A 10,864-nucleotide genomic window follows, 5' to 3' on the forward strand; every position below is an offset into this window, starting at 1 on the left:
TCCCAAAACTGGGAATTCTCATTATACAACTTTAACAGTTGTAAATGAATTTACACTTCGCACAGCAATGCGTCAGATTGAGAGAGATCTTTCAGAGCAATTATGACTCCTAAAGATTTCTGTGACCACACTGGGTTCGTTTGTGTGAAATCATCGACATTTATAAAACTATCCACATAATTCATGTAAATGAGAGGAACTCAGATCTGAGCCGCTACTCCTCCACATCGCATGGAGCCAGCTGGGGTGGAACGTTCGTCTTACTTGAATGCCTCCTAGGCGAGGTGTTCCCTCCATGTCCTAGCGGGAGGGAGGCCTCCCAGGACTCTCGGCCTCAGTGTTTCCCCGGATGAGCTGGAGTGGGTGGGAGGTCTGGGCTTTCCTTCTTAGGCTGCGGTCCCCACGATTAATGGATAGATGGATGCTGGATATTTGCCACTTGACATGCAACTGGTATAGGTTATCAACTCTTTTCCAGTTCTACCTCTGCTATCTTGCGGATAGTCACTAGAGGGCGCCACCATTCTTTCTTTAGTGAGTTTCAATTAAAACCCGTAATCTTCTATTGTTTGCTGGGATTTCACGATGGGTTTGCTGCTTTAAATACCCGAGTTTACCAGCACTGAAGGTCGTGCCTTTATTGTGTTTTCACAGGAAAATGTAGGTTTGAAACTGAAAGAGCACCTTTTTTTTATCTTTGCCCCTCCTGCTGCCATTCTAAAGGTGAGAGGCAGCGTTTTTACAGGGGGATGCTGAGGTGAATGGGCTGGTCCACTTGCAAAGAATTGTGGCTGGAGGCAGTAGTAGGACCACCGATACACGGGATTAATTTGTTGCTCAAAACATTTTTTTTCCTAAGTAACTTACTCTGAAACTAAATATTAATTGTGCATTGGTGGAAGTATGCGCCTGTAGCGAAATCCCTGCAGCTTTTTTTTCTTCTTCTTTTCCCTCAGTGATTTCATCCATCACCAGCACTGCGCGCCTTGGTGCGCCTCCCTGACTCACGGTTGTCTCCTCGTTGTCACAACATGTGGATTATTTTGGCGTTTATTTTTGCAGCCGTTCGTCCCGAGGGGAGCTGGGGGTGTCAGCTACCCCATGACTGGAGACCTCAGACGGAAGCGTGCCGTGCCGAGCTGGCCGAGATCATCGTGTTTGCCAAGGTGCTGGCGCTGCACAAGGAGTCGTACAGCGTGTATAACTATCTGCCGTGGCAGGACGACACTGACCTGCTCTTCTCCGCCGAGATTGAGCTCCTGTGCGATCAGGCGTGGGGCAGCATGCTGGAGGTTCCTGCGGGTTCCAGGTTTAATGTCACCGGCCTCGGTTACTTCCCCTGCTTCTCCTACAGCGTCACCAAAGACAACAACTACTACTTCTTCCTAAGGTGAACTCACAGATGAATAAAGTTGGTATGGCATTAATCACGCGTGATAACAGACAGCTGTAGTCTGATTTGATGCCAGTCTCAGTTAAGCTTCACTCCTAAGACTTTAACACCATGCTCACCTAAGTTGCAAGCGCCTGGTTTAATTTGGTAAGAAGACTGTAAACGGTACAATAGGAATCGAGCCCTCCTGTACAAGATGCTTAGCTCAAATGTTGCATTTAATTTCACACATCCTATATATTCAATGTGGAAATATAGACAAAGGGAGACAGCGTTTAAGGATTTTATATGTTTACACTCAAATATGCAGTGTGTGCTTTGTACAGATGATCTACAGGTCAAAAAGACGCTTAAATGTGCATTTGACTGCATTACATCAGAATCAGAAGATGATTACCTGACTAAGTTGGCTACCTGTCCATCTTTTTCTTAGGTCCTCTTTGACACAAGAGACAGTTAAATATTTAAAGAATAGAAGAACAAAGGGTTTAGTCAATAGCCATGTCATTGCTTTATATGATGAAAAATAATGATCACTAGCAGGTTTAAGTTTTCTTCATCCTCATTAAGTGCAGATGTGATTTATTCTCTATGAATAATGCAAAATCCACAGATGTCACGTAGCACTCTTTCCAATGAAAACCAGCACCTCATCAGGCCTGTGCTGAGATCTGTCATGGAAACAAAGTATTGTTGACAGATTTAGTGAATTTGCACTCGAAGTTCACTCAAAGGCAGATAACTGACACCTGTCCCCCATACAGCATATTCTCTTTCAGTCATTATCTGTCTGTGACACCATCCCAAATTCAGTTAATGTGCCGAATAACCAACCAATTTCCAGATTTTTTTAAAAAAAGACAAGAAAAGAAAAGTATGCAACAGGTTAATTCCTAAATGTCTGTGTTGGACAGAAACAACACTGTTGCTCAGGAAACGTCTGTTGCTTTCCAGCTAGTGTAATTACAGAGCCAGACATTTCCAAGAGCTTGAAGGTAAACTACAAAGAATTTTTGAAGAGTTATGAGCACACCAGCGGTCAATACGACCACCTTTTGTCCTCCATATATGCACCAGTGTGTCACCTGACAAAAGGAGCGTGTGCTGACACGCCTTACAGATGAAGAGACAGGATATTCAGAGAGGGGCACTAAAAATGCATTCCTCAAGTTTAAAGTTTGTCTGTCCCACATGAGGGTATGTGGCAGAGCCAACAACAATAATGTTTTATAGCACATGTTACACCTCATATATGCAGAATTACGTGCACATGTGTGATAGTGTTTTGCTGTGAGTGGTGATAGCAAAAAGACTTTCATATGATTTTTTTTACTAGCCTGAGTTAATCACACCTTCAGGGACGGCTTTGCCGTCCCCCTGTTGCGATGGTGAAAACCATCCAGATGTTATCCCTGTAATCGGGGCAGGTGACCGCTATCGGAAACTTCCTAGAGCAAGTCGCAACAGAGTTGTGTTTAAGTGGAGACCTGAAGATAATTAAAAAGCCATGATTACTTCAGTAAAGCAATACAGTGGTCTTTGTCAATGTTTACCAAAGATATAATGGAGGAAAACCCCCAAATATGTTTACCCACATTTTCCTTTAACTTCAGGGCATCTAGGATTGAAAGACTGCCAGTGTACTGCTTTTAACAGATGGTTTTTAAAAATAAAAAAAAAAGCTCAAGAACCCAAGTAATTACTGCGATGGGAACAGTTATTACACTGTCATAACAACATATCAAATGACAGTGTGTGGCAAGACTCGTAACTTCATGTAAAAAAATTTTGCAGAGATCAGAACAAAGCCTGAAAATTTCACCTTACAGTTTAACAGGGGGTGATGCAATCTGGGGGTTAATTGGCTGGCCAGGAGCAGCATTTCCTAAAGTCAAAGGAAGTGTGTGACTAAGCAAGACATAAAGCATTAATAGAAAGATCCAAAAATCCCCTGTGAGCGTGCACTTGGCGAAAGTGGGGGAGAAGAACACCCTTTACTTCTTCTGGAAAGCACAGGCTTGGTGAGTGAGAGGATGCTTATTCGAAGCCATATGCTGTTATGCTGTTAGTAGCTTCATATTTACATATTTAAACAATCCAACTAAGTTTCCTGGTGATTGCAAACGTAGCAAATCGATTTATTTTCCAACGATTCTTTTAGCACCCTAAAAAAAGAAGAAATAGATTTTAGTCTCAGTTTCGTGTGGTGTTTGACACCACAGCAACCAAATATTTAGAGAGTATTAAATCAAATGGTTTAGATGGGAGATGACATATGGCTTAAACAAATTGTGTTTGCATGTTCTGCTATGTGCGAGGTTGAGGCACCTCCTGTTTCCTGAACCTGAAACAGATCAGTTTAGTTTTAGTGGAGTACAACATCAAGTCCCAGACACTATAGTATCAAGTCCAAACTGAAAACTTCTCATCACAGTCTCCAGTGGATGTTCATTTCCTGTTGTAAAAGCCCCAAAAGCATAGTCTCTGACGAAAATAGTCTTTCCAATCAATCATGAGTATAAGCTCCCTGGACAGAGCTGAGCATGGAGAAAAATGCAACTGAAGACCTCCCTCGGGACCTTTAAATGAGACAGATTGAGTGTTCTGCTTTAGCCATATGTTCGATGCAAAAACCTTAGCTTATAGTTCATTTTTTTCAGGATTTGTAACTTTTACGTTAAAAATGAGGTAACCTAACACCGAGCCTTGAAGGAGGAGAAAGCTATACTTACTTTTACTCAAAGTAAGGTTTTTGAAGTACGCATGCTGCTTTTGCACTCTCGATCATGTACTAAACCGATACTCTGTGAAAAAAGAAAAAAGAAAAAGGATTTTCATTTCTTCAGACCTCACAGTGACTGTGATTACATCTCACCTTTGACATCTTCTGTTGAAGCAAAACATCAGCTTTCTTCTCGCTCTTTCAACATACACACAGATACCCACATATACAACACACACCCACACAGCTTCCTATAGGGACAGCCAAACTTTTGATGTCCCTTGAGGGATATGAGATGGAATCCAGATGTATGGAAACCCACTGCTTCAAGACTTCCTGAAGATATGAAACATGTTTTGTAAAAGCCTTTGGCTTGTCATTCGCTGGTTTGAGTCATCCGCATAATGCTTCAATTTGCGTAAAAATAGAACAAGACCTGTTAACAATTCTCTAGAGATGTGTTTCTTTTTTCCCCCAGATAAAGAAATTGTATATATGAAAATCATACAAATACTAAATGCCTAAATTCTCAGACAACAAACAAACATTGACTGAGTGGACTTGTGCAAAATGCTTATAGCGATTTTTGCACAAGTCCATTTATTTGCTTTGAGTGGACTTCTGGTGATAATTAAATGTTACACAATCTATTCTTCTGTCTGCGTGCATCTGTTTGTTTCCACACATTTGAGGTTTTTTTTTTTTTACTGAAAGCCCACATTTCACTCTTGCTCGTCGCTGTATCAACAGACTCTTTCCCCTTTCTGTCATGCAGGATGGATGAGAATTACAACATCGTCCCCCACGGAGTGAACTTTCAGGACCCCATCTTTACCGACACCGCAGAGAATCACCGCATGTTTGCTAGCCTCTTCCAGTTTTCCAACTGCACGCCTGGAACTCAAGTCCACACCTTTACCCCGGAGTGGGAGGCTCAGGAGGACAGCCGGGTATGCAGATACTCAGACCCACCAAGAGAGACTTGATGTTTGACTCTCTTGAAGTCATCTGTTTAAATCCAGTTAGTGAGAAGGGGAGTGTTTTTCTCATTTAGCTGCTGCAAGTTCTGGTGGCTTCCCACATAGTACTTCAGGCAAAAAAGTATACTATAGGACATGATAGCCACAAGCATTGTGGTAAATGTGAAAAGTATTCAGTTTGACATCCTGTTCAAAGGACCTTAATGTGTTCTTACAGCATGGGAAACCAGAAGCACGTTTCTTTAGGTTTGGCTAGATCAGCGGTGCTCAAACTTTTTTCTGGCACGCCTCGTTTCAGGGGCTGACAAAGGTTGATTCCTCACACCCCACAATTTACAGCCTGCATCCAGCAGTTGAACTTTACTTAAATGAAGGTTAGCGTAATAGCATCAGCAAACGTGCCATCCCTGCAGTGGCTCGAGAACCACTGGGCTAGATAAAAATTGTTTAAAGGACAAAAACATACAAAGAATCCTGAATAAAGTCGCTACATAAAGTAGAACAAACATAATTAAAATATTTTCAAAGTAAGTGGCCATTTTCTACAAAATAAAGCTCATGATTGCAGATCGGTGGTGTAGCAGTGCCACACTCTTACTCTTGTAATGCTTCTAATGATGCACATGAGATTATAACATGACCTTAATGAACCAGCTCAGTCTCCGCTTCACGCCCCTGCTGTCACTGCTGAAATGATTAAAGCATGTTTGTGACTACACGTGCTGCTCCTAAACCTCGACTGAGTCAGTTTTGAAGGGGTTTCCAGCCGCTCACCGCTCTTTTATCTCCTTTAATGAATTTAAACCTTTTGGCATAAGCCCCCCTTCCCCCGGTTCAAATCAGTTCACTCCTGTCTGGTTTTCATTTGCTGACTACTCATAAAAGAAAGAATCTGCCATGGGTTAAAAAAGAAAGAAAAGAAAACATAGTTTTGTATTTCCATTAATGGAAAACTTTTTTTTTCTTTTGATCCGGCTTGTGATTATAATTACAGAGTGACGTCTTGATATCGGTGCCGCTTTGTTATATCACTCTGGTGATTAAATTTCCTTCTAGCAAAATAAAAACAGACTTTGCTTTTAGTGCTACTCAGCGACTGCTGTTTGGACAGTTGACCTGAAGTCAAATCAGACTGGATAATATGTCCTGCATCTTATAGTCCAGTGTCAACCGGAGTAAATCAGATGGGGTGACGTCATGTTGTGATTTAACACTAAACGTTATTAGTAACATAAACATTATTTTAAGAAGCAGGGATTTTCCCACAGTTTTGTTTCTCACACTGATGGTGAAATATTAGTGTTAACGGGCCAAAAACAGTCTTGACCCAGTGATAGGACACAGAGCCAACACTAATCACACAATGTAGGAAGACCGCAGCTTCAGGTTGCATACGGTCCAACTGTGCAAAAGTCTCAAGATGCCTCTCATTTCTTTATATTTTCTTAGGAATATGTGACATAGGGAAGTGATTTATTGAGACATCTGAAAAAAAAAATACAATATACACACCAAAAACTTTAACACGCTTGAAAGTCAATATTTATTATGAGCACCTTTATTCTTCAACACACCCTGAACTCTCTCATCAAGCTTTCTTGTCATTTCTTTAAGTAGTCTTCAGGAATAGATCTCCAGGTTTAATGAAGGACATTCAAAGCTCTGTGCCAAGATCATCCTACACTGCTTCAGTAATTAGGTTAAAACAGATTTAGATCAGACACATTAGAAGTCCTGGATATTGTCTGTGCTGGTTGGATGCATTTTAGAGAAACTTTAGAAAAAATGCAGAAAGAAAGAAGAAAAGTGTGGTTCACAGAAGAGGCAGGCAGGATCTTTTTAACAGTGTTGCATGTTGAGCTTGAGCCATTCTGGGGTTTAAACATCAGAATATATTTAATGCACTACGACATGCCCAAGCTACAGTATGTTTGGCCGGTTTGTGCTGTTAGGCGTGAAGGTAAAATGATACGATGCTTTTTTGAGGTAATGTACGTACGCAAAGACAAAAACAGTTGATTTTAGCACACTCGTATGTTTCTGCCAGGCAACCTGATGACATGACAATCACTGAAATTGAGCCCTTTGGGGGCCTAAGATGTACCTGTGTGCCAAGTTTGGTTGCTCAGCTCTTTATTGTGTAGGAGGAGTCGGTGTACAAATAAAAACAACACACACAAATTTTGTCCCTTACATTAAATCTAAATAGACATTAAAAACAAACATATAATTAACAATTGTAATTAAATCATCTTAATTTTATCAGTTTTTCACTTGATGGCAATCAACTAGAAAATTTTGCAGAAGCTGAAAGTTTTTTTCCCGTCGTTCTTATAAACCCTAACAACTGTAGTTTGACACCATGTGTCATACAGGAGAGATGTTTATCTAACCGAAAAACCATATCTCCCAAATCCTGATTATACAAATTTGAATTTCATGTCTCTCCAAGCTCATTTCCCAAAAGACTTTAACAGTTTAATACAAAGTATGTTGAAGATGAATTACACTTGTGAATTTTTCGCACTAGCTGCTATCATCTAATCCATCCATGGCGTCGTTCTAGGTTCAGCAGGTTTGCTTTTGGTCCACCTCTAACTGAACGTGTGTACAAAATCATAGATGTGCCACTTTACACTTTCTGCTTCATAAAACATTTCTTTTAGCTCCTAAACTTCATTCTTTGCATTGTAAAGTTTAATATTTCCACAGAATTCACTCTGGGACATATGGAAGAGCACATGGGCAAAACCCACAGCTAATATAACGAGAAGTAATGTACTAAGCAGCAATGTGGGCAGGCAGCCGGCAGCACATTTTTAACATTTCCTGAAAAACCATGAGTGGTTGTTATCTGATGAAGGAGAATTTACATCAGTGTTTCATGCTGGCCCGTGTGGAAGCATTAGGATCTGCTACGGAAATCCACACTCAAGCAGACAGGCATGCATTCTGAAGCATCTGGAGCTCGTTTTTTCACCCAGGAATGGTCCAGGCCTTTGGATGTCTGTCACAGGTTCCATCTCACAGTGGTGTCTCACTGAAATGGGAAAAGTATGTTGTGTAACAATTTTTCCCTAGTTGCTATAGAGCTGCACCGTTGCCCACAGTATTACATAAAGAGTGGGACTTGTGCTACACGATAATGCTTAAAACAGTTCACTGCCACAGTTACACAGCGAGAAATTCTCTGCTGTTTATACAAAAGCTAAAACACTGGAAGACCTATGAGCTGTTGGCACTAAAAACATGCCGAGAATGATTCTCTCATTAGATTCTGGCATCAAGAGCAACAGATCTAGTAGGTGTTACATCTTAAATGTATCACAGAGAGATTTGACTTGACTCTAGCATTTAGCGTGATTCATTGTGGGATAAAGCGCCAACTATGATTTCACTCAAGTTGCAGCGCAGGATGAAAATTTGTGGGAAAGCCTGCAGAATAAGGCTAACACTGGAATAATGAGAGGTTAACTGTAACCTTTCACGTTTACCTAGTGTAAGACATTACGTGCTTTTTCAGGTAATACAAACGTATTTGGCTCTGTTTTCCTTCTCCTCGCAGTTGCTGTGCTCCACCGTGCAGAAGGCTCTGTTTGAGGAGGAAGAGAGGGTGAGGACCCTCTCCCAGAAAGTGCGTTCCTTGGAGAAAGCCAACGGCCACCTGAGGGAAAAGGTGAAGACCATGAAACGTCTGCTACGCCAGGCTCAGCGAGAAACAACAAAAGAGCAGCAAACCCTCAGCTTCAAACAGATTTACGAATCGAAGAAGCCGCAAAGTCACCCCGATCAGGACACGACCCAGGACCAAAAGAACCAGCCGATTAAAAAGGCCCTCTCCAAAAAGCTAAAAAATTAGAGCTTCTTCCTGTTAACTAACGGAGAAGTGCTCTCTGTGAAGCATTAGTGGCAGATCAAACTGAAACAATAGCAAGTGAAATGTTGGGCGAGGTGACAGAAAGATCTAAGAACTCTGAATAAGCACGAAAGCCACTGTATTCTTCATGTCTTCCACAAGATTCGCCTTATTTCCAAAGAAGCATTCATTTTAACCCGCAGAATGATTCCTCTGCTTTGCTCATGCAACAAAGTTTAGTGCCTCACTCTTTAAGTTGTGGTTCAGTTGATCTGTGCCAGTGACATCATTGTTTCTCTGCACGACTGTACTGTCACCTAATCTACCCACAACTTATACCAGTGTGTACCGTTTCAGTTTATTTCAAGTGGCCGCACAAACAACTACTAGAAAGCTCATAGTTCAAAGCTTTTGAATGCCCAAACAACAGGGAGATAATGTTCAAACATTGGAAATGAAATATCTAAATCTGATATTTCTTGTTTCTGTGCTGGACACAAGCATTGTATACATTTTAGAATTTCTTTTTTTTTTCTTGGTTTTGCTGTCAAAATTCTTCAAATCAAACGTTGACTTTTGAGAGGATATGTGACAGTGTGGCATGTATTGTTTTAAATGATCCTATGTTTCCTGCGAGTGCTGAGGTACAAATAACCTTTTATTAACTCAGAAGTTTGTAAGTGCATGGCATTAGGTTGACTTCAGATGCTCACAATTACTGGCTGTGCAAGCTGGTGAGCTAAAATAAGCATGTGTGGGGTAAGTGGTTACAGGCCTGCATATTGATCTAGTTCTCTTTACGAGGAGCAACAAATATACCAAAGAATAAGGTGTGAAAAATATTTTTAAATTCAGTATTTGTTTGTGGGGGGGTTTCTCCCAAGAGTGCATTTTTCCAAGTTCACATTAATCTGTGATTTGTACTGAATCAAAGTGTCATTTTCGTATATAACAGGGTGCTGAGCACCCATTAATTCCAGCCAGTGAGCCTGGCATGGTACAGGATTGGCTTTTTCTGTGTCAGAAAAAAAAAGGTTGCTTTTGTTATACATTCTGTATTTGCTTTTGATATGATCTTGCTCTCTCTACAATGTAAACACCTGGCTTGCCTCGCCGATACAATAGCTTTTGTAATAGTGACTGTAGCTTTTTGGAATAAATTAATTTTTACAGAAAGTTGCAGTTGTCAGAGGTTTTTATTTCATTTGTCAATCAGATCTTTATGCTTCATCATTTTCCTCTTTTCAACACATTGCCAAAAACCGAGTGGGGCTCTGTGGAGGCCAATCCATAACTGATAGAGTTTCCCTCTGTTTTTTTTTTGTTTTGGTTTTTTTTTCTTTTACTTCATTAGCAGTGTATTTGTGATCATTGTCATGCCAAAAAAATCAAGCTGTTGCAAATCAGATGCCTTACAGATGCTATTGCATGATGGATGAAAATGTGATGGTACTTTTCTGCATTTATAATTCCACCAGTTCTGAATAAAAAAAACATAACATGGTCAGGTACAAAGACTGAGCTGATAATGAGTGAAAAAGAAGCCAATGTCCAGAGAAAAACACCTACAGGAAACCTGAATTAAATGAAAAATGACAAGAAAGGCTGGCTCCTTGGAAGGAAAATATAAAGAAATGAGGCTTGACTCACAGCTTTTGCACAGTACTGTAACTTTCCAAAAAGTCAGCGTTGCAGTGTTGGTCTCTGGATCTGTTTCCAGATCTGTCCAATCAGCAGCAGAAGAAAAAGGTTTCATGTAACAGTTTAAGGCAGTCATGCTTCTTTGTCTTCGTTTCCTGACATGACTGCATTCAGAAGTCCAACCGAGTTTAATGTTCCTAAGTTCTTTTCATCTGCAACGCTGATACTTTCTAATAAATGTAGCCAAACAGCAGAACAAAGCCACTACTGAA

General features: G+C 40.6%; 1 protein-coding gene across 1 annotated transcript; it reads left to right on the forward strand.

Annotated features, from left to right (window-relative positions):
* Positions 1-563: 563 nt before the first annotated feature.
* Positions 564-10,127, forward strand: ccdc3b (coiled-coil domain containing 3b). Its single transcript, XM_005918501.3, has 3 exons — positions 564-1,390; positions 4,891-5,065; positions 8,661-10,127. The coding sequence occupies exons 1-3, from the start codon at positions 1,032-1,034 to the stop codon at positions 8,952-8,954; spliced, it is 828 nt and encodes a 275-aa protein (XP_005918563.1). The 5' UTR covers positions 564-1,031; the 3' UTR covers positions 8,955-10,127.
* Positions 10,128-10,864: the final 737 nt, after the last annotated feature.

This window comes from Haplochromis burtoni, unplaced genomic scaffold (genome assembly GCF_018398535.1).
Source record: "Haplochromis burtoni strain Fernald_Lab_line unplaced genomic scaffold, NCSU_Asbu1 Contig_32, whole genome shotgun sequence".
In the NCBI taxonomy this organism is placed as follows: domain Eukaryota; kingdom Metazoa; phylum Chordata; class Actinopteri; order Cichliformes; family Cichlidae; genus Haplochromis; species Haplochromis burtoni.

Coding starts and splice junctions, on each gene's coding strand:
- ccdc3b (XM_005918501.3), top strand. CDS start 1,032: ATGTGGATTATTTTGGCGTTTATTTTTGCAGCCGTTCGTCCCGAGGGG. Junction 1,391..4,890: donor AACTACTACTTCTTCCTAAG/GTGAACTCACAG, acceptor TCTGTCATGCAG/GATGGATGAGAATTACAACA. Junction 5,066..8,660: donor AGGCTCAGGAGGACAGCCGG/GTATGCAGATAC, acceptor TTCTCCTCGCAG/TTGCTGTGCTCCACCGTGCA.